A 16,002-nucleotide genomic window follows, 5' to 3' on the forward strand; every position below is an offset into this window, starting at 1 on the left:
AATACATTGACGATTTCTGGGAAATTCTTGATTATGTTTGTTGTCTCAGTCCAGCGTACATTTATTGATATGTAGATCCATGTTTGCAGGTTCCTCGAACGGAAGTCTGTATAGAAGCCTCATTAGAGCTTCTTATCAACAGCAGCCAGCTGTTCTCAATTCTGACTAAGAGAAGGTCGCATCTAGTCTTATTTAGGTCAACTAAGTATTGTGGGAATGACGTTTGAATTGATAATGAAGTACAAAATAAAAAGTACACACAATTTAATTTTAAACAAATTTATTTGCGTAGGTTATTTAGGCTCCATAGACGCACTTGTTGACGTTGATCTTATAGGTAGATCCATGGGGACACTCTCCCCTAATGGTACGGTCAGTCACACAATGATTCTTCTCATGCTTGAATGGTGCGGGGCATCCGCCAGCGGAGACAACGACAGCAATCATGGCAAAGATGAGCAGACCCAACCAGGAGAAGTTCATTTTGTTTGTTGATTAGCTGAAAGTATTTAAAAAAAAAATTCTCAATTAATATAAAACACAGGAAACTACAGAATATAATTATTTAAAATGTAAATTAAAGAAATTATTTAAAATATAAGTTCGCTCATTTGATTATTTCCGTGCTATATTAATTTTGATTAATTACTCTAAAATAAAAACTGAAATATGCAAACACGTCATTGATAGATGTTTTTGATTTTGCCAAAGGCCTTGCCCCAAGTGCACTTCCTATTGTTAATAATTTATATTTTAAATTAATATGTTGGCTTTCTTTGCACTTCAGAGTTAATTTTTTTTTAAGGACACTTTTCGTTGATATGAATTCCTTTACACAAAAATCGAAGTACTTGGACACTGAACACTGGGCACTTTTCACTTACTTTTCGACGTCGCTTGACAATTGTTGAAACTAAAATATGTCTTGCGCCAGCTGTTGGCTTCTTTTATAGGCAGTGAAGCGTATTAATCTTATCACGTGTTTCGAACCTTTGACACAATCAGTGGCATTTAAGCTCGCATTGATAAGGAAGGCATCTGTCCAAAGAGAAAGAGCTAAAACTGTTTCGAAGGCTTGGCACATTTGCTGAAATGTTGCAACAATGTTGACAATCGAGCCAGCAATTCACGAGCCTGAACAAAAGGAGCCTCGTCTGCATGTTGACCGGTGGGTGGGCGGTGACCGGAGAGGACTCTCACTTGAGAGTCGAAGTAGGCGTAAAAATCGGCGACAGCATACGAAAATTCCAATGAGCGGTACGAAATTGTCAGGGGTAAGCGCTGCTGCTGCTGTTACTGTTGCTGCGGATGAATCAGGTAAAGGACATGGGACATTGTGGATGGCCCGAAAAAACAATGGACAGGTTGGGGGCGCCTTTGGAGCCCGCTTGTCACTGGCAGAGTGCCATTGAAGCGGACGCTGTCACATTGACAATGGACACATGCCACTGTTGGCCTGGCCCAGTGTCTCTGGTCTCTGGACTCCGCTGGCCATGCATATGTCATTCAAATACAATTACATTCAGAGGCATTCACTGTCCGACTCTTTGGGCGAGATATGAAATCATTTTCACTACCTTCTTTTTTTTCTTGTCGTTTTTTTTTCTGCTTTTTTGGCAGCTGCGCATAAATCAAATGGTAACGAGCCATAAAGCTTCATTGTCGATTGCCATAGAGTTCAATATTTTTTGTAAGAGTTTGTGTGTGTGATTGTGTGTGCATTGAGTGTTGGATAGTTTGATTTTGATGTACGACAAACAGTTGCCTCTTGAAGGTGGCCACCACTCGAAACGAAACCGAAACCAAACCGTAGCTAAACAGTGCCTCATAATTCACTCAACACTTGGCCAAACAATACTTCAATGCTTGTGTACTCCAATATGGTTGCGTTGCGTGTCCGCTCAACTTTTGGGCAACACTTGGCTATTGCTCTGACATGGTCTGGCATGGTCATGCCTTGCCTTGGCTTTGAATTATTGATGGGCGTATTAAGAAGATTAATGTGATGAGCCATGGCATAGAGTTTTGTCGTCGCCGTTGCTCATGTTAATGTCTTCATTGTCGGCTTAAAGCTTTACCTTTTGCCGTTGCCCGTTAGCCGTTAGCTCCTAGCCATCTCAGCCACCTCACTCTTCTTCCTTTCTACCTCTATCTCTCACTCTCCTATTCGATCGCTCCAATTGAACGTTGTATAAGGAGCAATACACGTTCATCAACGTTGCCATTTGAGGGTCAGGTCGATTGGTCATTTTGTCGTTTCACCCACGTCCTCGAACCAACCGCCAAGAGCTTGGTGCTTGCTCCATTCGTTTATTCGTTTGTTCCGATGCGCGTCCATAAGCCATTTTTCTTCCTGATGCACATAAGTTTTAAGCTTTGTGTAATTTATTTTTATAGCCATGTAGTCGACGTAAAGATTGCAAATATGTAGTTGGCGTTTGCCGTATAAAAACCTGGTGTCGTTAGTTGCAAATCAAATGCTTGTCATGTGGCACATGGGGCAGCGGGGGCATCCGGAATGGGGCATCGTCCAATGTGAGTGCCTTGTTGCCCTTTGTTAGCTACCCTATTTGCTTGTTGATGTGCAGGATATTCGATACATATGCGAGTGTGTGTGTATGTGTGTGTAAAAAGAATTGCATGTCTGCCAGCAGTGGATTTGTTTTAATGCCGCTGTGAAGGACATTTCACGAACTGAGCAACTATTTCCCTGTGGCTATCGAAGCTCACCAAGAATTTAAGAAAATATCTATTAGCTTTTGTAGTGCAAAGTTTGTAGTGAAAATATGTAAAGCAATACATAATGCAAGTAAAATTTGATAATTATTTCTTTTTATTTTCTTAATAACATTAGTGAATCTTTAAGAGTTCTTTTCAAAATCCAAAACTCGGCGATTAACTTTTCCCTTAGAATTTTTAGCTTAGATTTTGCCTTCATATTCTTTCATAGTTTTCCATAAAATCTATATTTTCCGTATTTATTATAGTAATTGCAGTATTAATTAGTTTTTCACACTAATTAAACTACTTTGATCAAGATCTTTGCGTCTCTTTTTACATTAGTTTACTTCAATCTTAGTTACCTCATAAAACGCACCCTCTGCTTTTATACAATTTTTTAAATTATAAAGTCGTAAATGAGCTTTTAGTTAACTTTCCCATTTTGTAATTAAGTGCATATTATTTAGGGCAAGTTGAGGTCCTGCTGCATTGCTCCACTGCTGCAGCAAAGTTGCTGCCGCAGACCCAAAACAATTTTGTGCAATTGATGCATTTCTCATTACGTTGCTTATGTTTGCCACAACCACTGGACGCGGTTAGCGACAACCTCAGACATTGACTTTGGCGAAATTGTGCGGCACTTCGGGGACGGGGGGGAGGATTCATCAGTAATACAGTTACAAAGCCATGGCCAGATGCCACCCCCAGCTGGGTGGCGGGTCAGAGCCAAAGTCGTAGCCGATGCTAAAGCGAAATGTTGTTTTTATTGCTGCCGCAATGTTTTAACTTTTGTTGCGCCTCCGTCGCTGTCGCCGTTGCCACCCAAACTGTCGCGTTGCATGTTGCCGCTATTACTGCAGCATTTAACCACTCTCAGGCCGCCTTTACTTGTGTGTGTGTGTGTGCCCCCACAGTGGGACAGCCGGGCAGTCACACAGCATGGCGAAACGTGCTGAGTTTTCGTAATTAGTGCGCCGTACTGCAGCATGGCCACGTACCGTGGAGAGGAGGCGAATCGGAGGCATGGGACACTTTGCCGAAGAAGAAGAAGCAGACAGAAATGGAACCATCTCAACACAGTCCCCCTCCCCCCTCTCTACCACCCCCTCCGTTCACCCCATGGATGAAAACTGCACGTCTATGTCGCGCTTAGCTGCTGCCTTGGGCCTTTTGAGTGTCATATGTGACAATGTCCATGTGAGTGTGTGTGCGTGTGAGTATTTGTATGTATTTCTATGCATGGCTTTGTGTGTCTTTTGTAGAGCGCATTTGTTGGTTTAAGTAAGTTGTTAGTTGCGTCGCGTATGACACACAAGTTGTCGCCTCTAAGCTGCTCCTTTGAGTACTTGCTGCCAATATTAAATCCAAGCGCATTACATGCATGCGCCTTTATGCTTTTGTGTGTGGGCAAGTGTGCATGTGTGAGTATGGCAACTTCTTATGAAAAGTTAACTAAGCTCTTGCAAATATCCATGCTTAACTCGCAACACACAATTTGAGAGTAAAAGACAGAAGTGTAGAGAACCTATTCAAAATTAATTTAAATTTTAAAGACTGGTTTTCCTAAAATGCTTGATTTTATTTGTTAGCATTTGTAATTATGAAATACGATTATTATTTAATAATTTAGTAATTATTTTCATTCAATAACAAAACAACATTAAATATTAATATTGAAGCATTTGTCATTTAATGCATAATACACAATAAATCAAAGTCAATTAAGATAACCTTATCTATGGTAATTAGTTCTTTTAACATTAAAAAAAATGTCGATTGTAAAAAATAGTTTGAAGGTCGTAGAAAAGCTTTGCACAAAAAAAATAGAACAAATAATAAAACTAGCCAACTACTGTTTATAGTCGTTTTTTTACTGTAATGTTCTGGCCCCAAAATGCTAACGACATTGGCAACGAGCAGCTTTCAGCCTTCAACTGCCACGGCCTTAATTTTACTGATTATGGCAGAATCAGCAACGGCAGCAACAGCAGCAACAGAGGAACAAGCAGCAGCAGAGGCAAACTTTTGGCCATTAAAAGGATTCGTTTTAATGAGTTTGGCAGGACAAGGCAGCAAGCCACGTTGCAACCTTTCCCAACGACGAGCCACAAATAAGTATAAAATAAAAAAAAAGAGTCGCCCACTTTATCGATGGCTGTGTAAAAACTGTCGCTGTTTATCTTTGTTTTTGGCCAGGCCAAAAACTGAAACAGGAATTGCGAGAAAGAAGAGTAAAGGAGAGTAAAAATCTGCATTTTGGTGCAATTAACAATGCGATGGACGACTGCGGACTGCAGACTGCAGACTGTTGACTGCATAAATCAAAGACCGAAAGGAACAGTGCGTAAATAAAGTAATTGTCCAAATGTGCCTCATATTTATACAGCGACGTCACTTGGAGCGCTCCATTTATGGTTGTTAATTTCTGGGCCAACACCCAGCGACAACGACAGCGACAGGTTTTTGGGGAGCAATTCAACTGGGGTTTTTACGTGGAACTGGAACTTGAGTCCATTTATTAAGAAGATACTTAATGAATTGGATGCGGGCGCTATAAAATCACTTGTACCGCTAATTGAACCGACGGTACAATTAAAGTTTTCAACTTTCTCGTCGCAAACTTAACTCGTAACACAGATGCATCAGTCATCCTTTTTTTTCTTTAATTTTTTGTTGCCTCTTTTTTTTCTTGGTGTATACTATATATGCCAAGAGCAAGTGATTGACAGCTGTCATGGCGATAACCGCACTGGGACTTTGCAGTTGGGATTGAGGAATGGGACTTCGGTTGCTGTTGGGATTTGAAATGCAGTTTTTCTGCATAAAATGCAGATACATCTCATCGCATTGCTCATTTTCTCGCGCCGTCTTGTTAAGGAAATGCTTGTATAATTTTAATATTTCACAATAACCACACGAACGAACCTCAACGTCAACGCCAACGCAATTTCAATGCTGAAGTTCAGCCAAAGCCCTCAGGGCAGCTTGGACTTTCACTGCACTCACTCGCTGCGATGCTGCGATGCCATGCCAAATAACCTATACTCCCATACATAGCGGTTTGACAATTTGCAATGCCCCCAAACCCAGCGTCTCCAATCGAGCAAACGAGCAAGGCGACGACCATCCATCCAATCGCAACGACAGAAAGCAAAAGCCAAGGATGGACTCGTCCCATGAAAAATGCATGTGATGCAAGCAGAAAATGAAAAAAAAAAAATGCATATGAAATAAATAAAGAAAATCAAGTCGAAACAATGATGGTAAAGTGAAAAAAAGTGCCAGAGGAGATATAATACTGCTGACCGATATAACCCAATATGGACTTGTTTACTCTTTATGTTTATTAGTGCACTGTGCCAGCGCCCACTGGCCAAATGACCAAAAGCCGCCAACGCCAGCAACAACAACAACAACAACGATAACAACGGCAACAGGAACAACAACAATAATCGAGTGCAGCTTGCAAGCGAAATGAAGTCATTTTTTTTTGTTTTTTGTCTCCTTAAATGCGGTAAGTGTGGCAAATTAGTTGCAATGAGGAAAAATTGCCAAGTCATGACCAGTAAAATCAACTGCCAACTTTTATTTTATTTTGTTTTTGCTGCAGATGATAAGCACTTTAAAAGATTTGCGAACTTCTTGACAGAATGAATTTAATGTTTTGAGGGTACAGTTCAATTTCACATTTAAAGTGAAAAAATGCTTAAGTCGTTTTTGAAGTGTATTCAAAAATGCTTCAAGTGAATGATTTAACTTGATGAATCGAGTTAAGAAAAAGAGCTTAATTAAGTTATTTGCTGTAAATTTATAGACCAGCAGACGAAACACTTCATTTCATTATTTTATTGTTATTATTTATGGTTAATATGAAATTGATTTCTTAAAAACAATCCCAACTGTTTACTTTGAAGATCTAAATGAATATATTATGAATTTATTCATTTGCAGGCAAGCCTGTTGCTTGATTTTTTTTTAACAAGATTTATTAATAAACAGAAATAAATTTCTGATATTATAGAATAATTTTCTTATAACAATGCCAATTTATGTTTACTTGAGTATTTTCATACTCACAATACATTTTAAAATAAAAGTAACTTTGCTTTAACCAAAACTTTAATTACTCTAAGTTCTCTACTCTAACTTCTCATCGCAATCATTAAATCAACTTCAACGCATATATTCGAAGCTGCTGGCAAAGCAGCATCGAAGTGGCAGCATTTTGGCTATTTGGCCTATTTGCAGCCAGTCTGTTGAATTTCAGCCCGTGAACTACGCCAAACATTTGATCAAATTGCAACTGCTGCTCATTGGAATTGAAATTGGAATCTATAGCTGCCAGTCCCAAGATACATCCGCAAATTGTATTAGGATTAATTGGGCTTGATGCTTAATATTAAGTATATCTTTTAACCGAGATTTATGGCAATGACTTCGCATAATCAATAATTAAAATAATTATGCACAATGATTAATTTTCACAGCATAGAAATAATTGAAAGAAATACATGAAAAGAAAGGCAGTAGAACACAAAAACTTGAAGGAGTGGGAGTTGGCATCTGTTTTGGGCATGTCTTTGACTTTGGTTTCGCCCATGGGCCTAAAATGTGCGCAGTTAATTAATGCGTGCAATTTAACAAAAGCATAAACGATTTATTTAATCGACAACTCCAAACGCCTCCCCCAAAAGTCAAAGCACAGACACAACAAACACACACACACACACACACACAGTCACGCAAACATACAGATTCAACTGAGCAGGCAATAAAATTAATCAAATAATTAAGCCAAGCAGCCAGAGATCGAAGTGTGCAGTGGATGGAGAGAAGGCAATGGATAAAAATAATGCTCTTTAGTTATCAGCATCTATAAACGAGACATTAAAAATGGTCAAGAAAATGAGGCAATTGCCGCAAGAAGAAGTCGAAGCCAACGCAGTTAACTCGGCAAACTGGGCCCAGTCGATGGCTCTGCCGTCAACCGTCTGCGGTTTTTGTTTTCACTTGAGCGCAGTGAGGCATTTATCATTTTTAATCGAATGCGGAAACAATGGAGCGCGTCTAAGTGGAGCATTTGATGTGGGTTGCCCGCAATGTTGTTCGCTACTCGATGCCATTGCCCGAGATGCCATCGTAACTGTTGCCAGTCTGGTGGGCGATGGAACGCAGCCAAGAAGCCAATGAACACAAGCAGCAGCAGCAGCTACTAGTGCTCCAAACAAATCTATAATAATTTCTTTTAATTGATGCACTACACAAAGCAGTGTCTAACGGATTGAGCAACTTGTTTGTGAGTCAAGCTTTGATGTTAGTCGATTAGATAAATCACTATTTTAAACACCAATGAATCATTGATGTATGAATTTAAGAACTTGACGAGAAATAGACATAAACTTTGACAGTTTTGGTCAAAACCACAAAAATATTCATATTTGTCTTTTACGATTATAACCCATAAAAACTTCTAAAAAAAAAATGGTTTATTAGTTCTTTACCCCAAAATCGATCAAAGCATCACATAAGTACCTCATATATTATAGCTTGACATAAACAAACAATGAACTTTGACAGTGTATTCGAAAGTCGTAGCTCTGACAATTAAATAGTAGTTGCTTGGATTGCCAATCTTGTGGCTCTTACAGGCAATGAGCGCAAAACGCAAAAACCTAATGTAGCAGAAAATTGCTTTATATGCACATGGCAGGAACTGCCGCTAACCAGCAATAGATGGCGCTGTAAAAACATTTCTACATGCACACGCCTATCAGCAGCCAATAATCGACGACGCGACACAACGCAAGAGACGGTTGCAACAAAATTTAATTTGCTTTAAATTGTTGTTAAATGCGAGCAATTGAAATTTATGCCAAAAGCAAAACAAAACACTGCGATAATCTGTGACTACGACATCTCTCTGTGGCCCTCCCACTTCAACTCTCGCTCGCTCTCGCTCTCGCTCTAGCACTCGCACTCCACAAAAACATCGTCATCATCAATTTAGCCAACAATCGGCGACGCCATCGTCGACCAGTTGGCGCCGTCTGGGGGCGCATGCGCCAATGTCCTTGTGTGCTATTTCCAGTTAAATTTAACATAATAATTTTTGTGAAACGCCGCAATTTGCAGTCGCTGTCTGGCAGCCTCGCTGTCTATCTCTCTGTCTGTCTGTCTGTCTCCCATGTTCGAGTTGTCGTTTAATACAGCATAAAATGTCAATTGGGCTGCCGCCGTCTCCGTCTTCGTCTCCAACTTCAACTCCAACTCTCTGTTGCTGTGGGACAACCTGTGCGCCCAAATAGTTCATATAATCAAATTCAAAACAAATTTGTGCGCCAAACAGTTCTCTCTCAGTACAAGCGAAAAGCGTTTGTAAAACTTTGCAACGTGCAACAAGGCTCGACATCACAAAACTGGTTTAAAGTTATTGTCCATCTTTTGATTTCTTGGGCTGTCGATGTCTGTCGTTGTCTGCTTTGTGGCACTTGCTGCTGCTGTTGTTGCATTTGCTGTTGCTTTTGCTGTTGCTGTTGTTGACTCTTATTGGCTTTTTGGCTCGGTGATTAGTAGGTCAGAGTTTTTCATTTCCAATTGGATGTATGTTGCACAAGCACAACACACACACACACACACAATCTCACAATCTCGCTTACTCACTTCACAAACACACAAGTGTGTGATGGCGACTGTGCCCATATTAGGAAAGGGTATAACAACTCAAAACAAACATCGACTACGAGGTACTACTACACGAACGCATATATGTAACTACAAGGCAATATAAGAACTGGGCAATGCACCGGCCGCCGCATTGATTCATTTCAAGTGTGTGTTTGACTTGTGGGAAAGCACTCAAACTCCAAACCCAAGGTAGCCAATTGGCCACGCGGCACACAACACACAAAAAATCAAGTCAGTCAAAGACAAAGTCAGAGACTAAGGAATATTGGCAGCAGCTCAGGATATTGCTAGTCGAAAAGAACAAGGAAAATATGCTCAAAAGAACTGAAAGAAACAAAGCAAACTTCTTTGAACGAATTCCCAAAGAAAACTACTATAAATTAAATTGTTTTTCTAACACAAATCTCAATAAACACTTAGAAATAAATACCACACAAATTTCAATAATAACGCACAAAGTGCTAAAAGTCAAAAGCAACAAAAAAAATGATGAGCTGTCAATTCCAAAGTCAGGAAGCGTGATTTGTACACTTAAATCGGGGATTATAAAATAAAAAATAATAATTTCCTTCGTAAAGGTGTGATTTGTGTTTATGACGTTATAAAAATTCCAAAGATGTTAACCAAGCTACTTAATTATTATAATCATTGTGGTATAGATATGTTTGTATTTAAGTAGATATTTATTTTGGTCATGCAACTATAATTGATTTGGTCAACTCTTAACGCTGACCTGAGATCACGAATTCTTTGTTTATTTACTAATTTCATATTTTTATATACTTTATTTTGCCATTGGGGCTACGCCTTCGTTTCAGCCATAGCCGTAGGCTATTGGGCGGGAAAAGCAAGAAAAACAAATAAATAAACGAGACAGCAAAAAAATGCTTACTTCTGTGTACCGTTGTTTTTTGTTAGTTATTTATTTTGTTGTGGGGGTGGCGCCTAAAATGTTTGGACGTTGGTGGCCTCCAGTAACGAAAAAATTCGCACGAGTATTTAACACCCAGCAAGTGATTGTAACAACAACAACAACCACAACATGAACAACAACAACAGCTACAGTGACAATCATTAAAAAGCGAAATAACAATAAAAAGCAAATAATAATAATAAGCGACTGGCAATCAATTTGAAATTGAAACGCGTTTTTATTGCGCCGGGGTAGAGGTAGGTGTCTCCCTCTCTCTCTCCCATTCGTAATAATACTGTGTATAAATTGTGTATACCGTGCGTAGGCCACATTATTTGGCGTCTTTCCTTTTGCTTTTCATCTCTTGTCCGCACTCCACTTCGGCCTGTCTCTGGCTCCACAACTCTGGCACTCGTCTGTGAACCTCGAGCGGCATTTTGGCCACGCCAATTGACGCTGATTATTCGCAATTACTGTGGAACTGTGGCCGAAACCCAAGGCGACATTCGTGATGTGACATCCATCGCCTGAGCACCGACTCAACATGCCACACTCAACGATCTTTTTGCTATAAATACCCGACTCCAGTTGGGTATAAAAATAGCTGCTGTCATAATCTAATAGCCCTCTTAACACTCAACAAAAAAATGTTTTTTCTCTCCTTTAATATGTTTTTTCACATTTGATTGAATTTTAATGTGTGTAAATGCAAAATGCATGGAAACATCAAAGACGATGCTACTTTTTCACTATGTTGACGATGCTACTTTTTCACTATGTTGACCCCCTTAAAGCGTGTCGCCTGTACATAAAATTATAGTTTTTCAATATTTTTTTTTTTGGAAATGCATGTTGTACTATACATAATTTATGCATGTATTCTATGTTTAGTAAAAGTCATAAGAAATGTATGATTGAGGAGATAAAGTTGCTCTTTGATCTTGTTTCTTTTTGAATATCAGGCTAGCTACAACATTTCCCTTCCAACTTGGTTTTTGTATAATAATAATCTAAAATTATTTGAAAATATATGCCTATCTCAACTTATCAAATTATCCACAACATTGCTCTGAGAAGTCTTCGGAACTTTTTGAAGATTTTTGAATTCTCTGAAGTTTAAATTTTGAAGTATTAAACAAAACTAAAGGCATCTTATTTTATTTGAAGAAACTTTGTGTTACAAATTATGAATACATCTCATCTAATCAAACCAGCCATAAAATTTCCCTTAGAACTTTTCTGAACTATTTAAAAGATCATGGTATCAGTGCTCTTTTGTCTGCCTGATGACATAGGTGCTCAATGTTTGACCACCAAATATATGTACCAAGCATTAAATCGTTGAATTTATAGCCCAATGCCCAAAGCTAACCCAATTCGCAACGCCTTCGCCCAGTCGGCGACAGCTCCCCCATGTTGGCCAGCTCACCTGCCCTGCCAGATAGCAGCACTTACCTCTTTATTTGAGTCACTTTATTTATAAAGCAGACACGCACCTAAAGCACACACAAGTGGTATACACTATATATACTATATACTATAATAAAATGTTGGCCAACAATGAGGCTGGCCGCTGTCGCCGGCGTTGGCGTTGGCGTTAACGTTGGCGTTTTGTCAACTTTTTGGGCTGAACGCTGACAGAGAATCCAAACAGAGCAGAGAAAAACGATAAAAATCACTTTGATGAGCATCAACATTGACATATTGTTGAAATTATTGTCGCCTGTCAGTTTGCATACGCATTTATTCACTCCTCATTGGGTCAGCCAAAGCTCATTCTCTTAAACTGATTTCCAATTATAATTGGCAGCAGCCAACTGCCAGCTGGGCAAATGAAGCTAGAGCTGTAGAGCCTTGCTGCTCCAATCGCTCAAAATCAATATTTATCCAATGTGTGTTTGGGCCTCGTTTTTGGCTGATTTTGATTACACTAGTCAACAGCCAACTAAAGCACAGCAAATAGACACTATTTTAAATTGGAGTAAATATACATAGAATGCAACTTTTGATACCCGCACCCATAGGGTAGAAAGGTAATATAACTTTGTGACTGCAGGACATGCATGTAAGAGTCAGAAGGAGGTATATGTAGAAGTATAGAAAGATATAGAAATTAAAGTTATTCAAGAAATAAAGCAAAAAAAAAACGCATTATAGTATATTTGTTAAGTTATACAATAAACCGATTTATCAATTTATTATTTCTTAGAATATTAATATACCGCATATTTTTTAGAATAAGAAGGAAATGCTTTCCATTTATTAAAAATGTTTAGCGGGTATCTCTAACTAAAGCACACTCGACTGTTACTTTCTTATTTGCTTTAATTACAAAAACTTTTTGATTTTATTTACCAATGACGTTCATGAATTTTGTTGCATTGCGAAGTGTGTGTTGCACAGTGTTCCTGTTGATGAGTTAATGCCGCCAGCAGATATTAGCCGGGCCAATGAGCTCTCACACACCGCACAACACAGCTCAGCACAGCATAGCACAGAGCACAGCATCCAGTATATCCCCACAATAACCCAATGTCATGTTCGTTGTCCATTTGTGTGAACCTCATGCAGCATGTGGCACATGTTGCTATTGCGGCCCCCATCAAGATTTGCATGGGTTATTAACTGGTGGCAATTGGGGGAATGAGGTATGCGTCTGCGGTTGCGTTTTGTTGACAATTTGTAGCGTAATTAATTGAAGCCAAATTAATAAAAGCAACAGCATAAACACACAACACAACACAACGCAGCACAACACAACGCATACAATACACAAACAAACAGGCAAGCAAGACTGGCAAACTGATGACGACAGCGCCTGCTAGGGGATTACAACTGGCAGCGCAACTGATACATAATGTTAAATGACTTAAATGTTGACGGCCAACCAATAAAACAACATTGCCAACAACAACAACAACAACAACATCAACAGCAGCAGCAGCAAAAACAACAAGAAGAATAAAAGCCAACAAAAAATGGGCAATCACAAGTCAAAATCACGTTTCAATGAACAGCAGACAAAACACCGCAAACAGACGCCACAGCCATCGCTCACGATTAACTTGGCCAAGATCTGCCTCAGCTGGCGCTTTGACTTTTACAGTTTCACCTCTCCCAGCCTGCCTCGTCATCATTTGTTATGCTTTGTCAGACACTGCGATAGCCAGTCGGTGAATGCGTATTAATTTTAGCACACGATTAGTTTTCGATTATAATGCATATATAGTATATCTCTATTTTTTGTGGGTCGACATGGAAATATCAGACATGGATTAATTCTAAAGTTGTCAGTCAATTTTCTGTCAGCAAACTTTTATAACCCACTAATCTGACTCATGAGATACATATTAAGCAATTCGTATGAGTAATATTGATGCATACGTATACGTTACTTTTTGTGAGAAAACTATATCGAATAGAACTTATTAATTTATTAATTTAAAGTGATCTATCAAAAGTCAGCCTTGAGAAAACATTTGTACATTAAAATAAAGTTATACAAATAACAAAAATATTATTTCTAAAATAAATTGAAAAATCTAAAATTAAAAACAAGTTTTACAAGAAAATATAAAATGGTTTATTATTTATATAATAGTTAGATATATTTAAAATTAACACGGCCTTCAGCTTATACAAAATGTAGTTAATTATTTGTTAAAGTGTATTTCATTCTATTCAACTAAGATTATAATCATACGTAGGTGAATCATTAAAAAATCCCCTTGATTAACAACAATTTTTACTATGCCATTCATAAATGAAAAATTCAATTTATTCATATTATCCAGCGCCCACACTTCCCAAAAACTTCAGACACTTTCTAGGCGGCCGTCAACTATGCAAATTACGCTTATATGTTGAAAAGAAAAAACAAAAAACAAAAAAAACTGAATGAAAATGCATATAAAATTAATTAAAAACAACAACTTAATCGCTCGGCATTTCCGCTCGACAATTCGCTGGTCGATTCCACTGAAGTGGCTATCTTGGCCTTAGCCAAAGATCGTTTTGCCAGCTTCCACTTCCCCATGAATGAATGAATGAACGAGCGAATGAGTTGGCGCAACAAAGTGCAGGTGGTTGTTGTTATGGCTTTGAGTTGGGCTTGATGCGTGGGTGGCTCACTGGCTGGCTGGCTGGTATTTTGAGTGTATTTCCGCTTGAAAGCGGCAATAACAATATTTGTAATAATAAATTTACGTAAAAATATAAATAAAATCAGCGTCGTCGTCGCCCCCTCAACGCCAACGCGATCGCCGTTAACAGCGACGCCAACAACTTGTCATGAAGCTGGCCCAAAGCGATGCTCACAATTAGACAAGCTAAGCTTGAGACTGAGCCAGAGACTGAGACAAAGAAAGAGACTGAGACCAAGACCGTGACTGAGATTGAGAGTTTTGCTTTCTCACCGCTTTCCCAAAGCTAGCCATAAAAGGCCGGGCGAGTCGAATCCAACTTCCTAAGCGGGCTCGGGCCAACGGAGAGCGCGATTCGAGTACCCCCATCGAGTCATAGACTTGGACTCGCGTTTTGTGACCATATTAAGGCAAATGCGATTTGCAGGCTGGTAATTAAAAGCCAAAGTAGAAATATTCAAATGCGTATAGAGCCGGCTCAGAATATTTACATAAACAATTCACAAACGCAGAGTCGTCGCCTACCAAGGGGGATCAATCAGTGAGAATCTACAACTACAAAAAAAGACACCACTTCATTATGTTAATTCACAGCATTCGAGTGGAGGAATTGAATTATCTAAACAACTTTAAGATCTGATACGCCCCCTCTAGCAATGGCCCTGGGTTCTCGTATCTTGAGCATAAAACAAAAGCATAAAAAATACATGTGACGTTTGTGTTTTTTAATTATGGCTCGTTTGGTCATGTTCCTGTCGTTGGACTTGGCAATAGATTAAGTTGTCAGCATATTATGGCCAACAATATTGGCCAATTTGTATTTATATGCTTGTATCTCTCTTGCTGCATGATGATAGTGTTTTTCAAGACACTCCCCAAAACAAGCATTTTGATTCGCACGCAAATCAAATTAATGTTGCATGCCTTAATTTTTCACTCGATGACCTTGCGACATGAACAAATTTATGCTACTTAAGCGTACTTCTACAGCGAGACAGAGCTGACCAGCTGACCAGCTGACGATGCTGTTGATAAATTATAATCAAATTTAACTGTTGTCATCATGATTTATTTATTTATGCCAGAACAACAAAAGCGCCAAGACAACAACAACAACAATCACAGGCTGATCGACAGACAAATGATCAGTCAGTCAGTCAGACGGAGAGCTGCTGCTCTTGTCGATCGCTCGATCAGTCGCTTTGTCATTCAGTCAGTCAGTGACTCTGTCAGCCAGCAATTTGTCTAAATATTCATACATGAGTATGAATATTGTTTATATACATATATACATATATCTGTATCACGAATGTCGTCATACAACTTGTTGTTTTGCCTGCAGGAGTAAATTCATTTTGCAATTAACTATTTGCCTCTTGCCAGTTAATTATAATTATTATTTTCCAAATAAATAATAAATGACCGTAACACAATTGTTCCATAACAAAATGAAACGGCAAAGCGGCTTAACTAATTTGAATGTCAAGTTGATATCAAAACAATGCAAAAACCACAACAATAAAATGTTCGATTTGTATGTTA

At 38.8% G+C, this 16,002-nt stretch overlaps 1 protein-coding gene across 1 annotated transcript; it reads right to left on the reverse strand.

Annotated features, from left to right (window-relative positions):
* Nucleotides 1-263: 263 nt before the first annotated feature.
* On the reverse strand, nucleotides 264-940 carry LOC117574846 (uncharacterized). The gene is made up of 2 exons (XM_034258843.2): nucleotides 885-940; nucleotides 264-499 (listed from the first exon to the last, which is right to left on the reverse strand). Exon 2 carries the CDS (start codon nucleotides 481-483, stop codon nucleotides 298-300), a length of 186 nt encoding a protein of 61 aa, XP_034114734.1. The 5' UTR covers nucleotides 484-499; nucleotides 885-940; the 3' UTR covers nucleotides 264-297.
* Nucleotides 941-16,002: the final 15,062 nt, after the last annotated feature.

Source organism: Drosophila albomicans, chromosome 2R (genome assembly GCF_009650485.2).
Source record: "Drosophila albomicans strain 15112-1751.03 chromosome 2R, ASM965048v2, whole genome shotgun sequence".
NCBI classification, from domain to species: domain Eukaryota; kingdom Metazoa; phylum Arthropoda; class Insecta; order Diptera; family Drosophilidae; genus Drosophila; species Drosophila albomicans.

Excerpts from the sequence above, each read along its gene's own strand:
- LOC117574846 (XM_034258843.2), bottom strand. The coding sequence starts at position 483 with ATGAACTTCTCCTGGTTGGGTCTGCTCATCTTTGCCATGATTGCTGTC.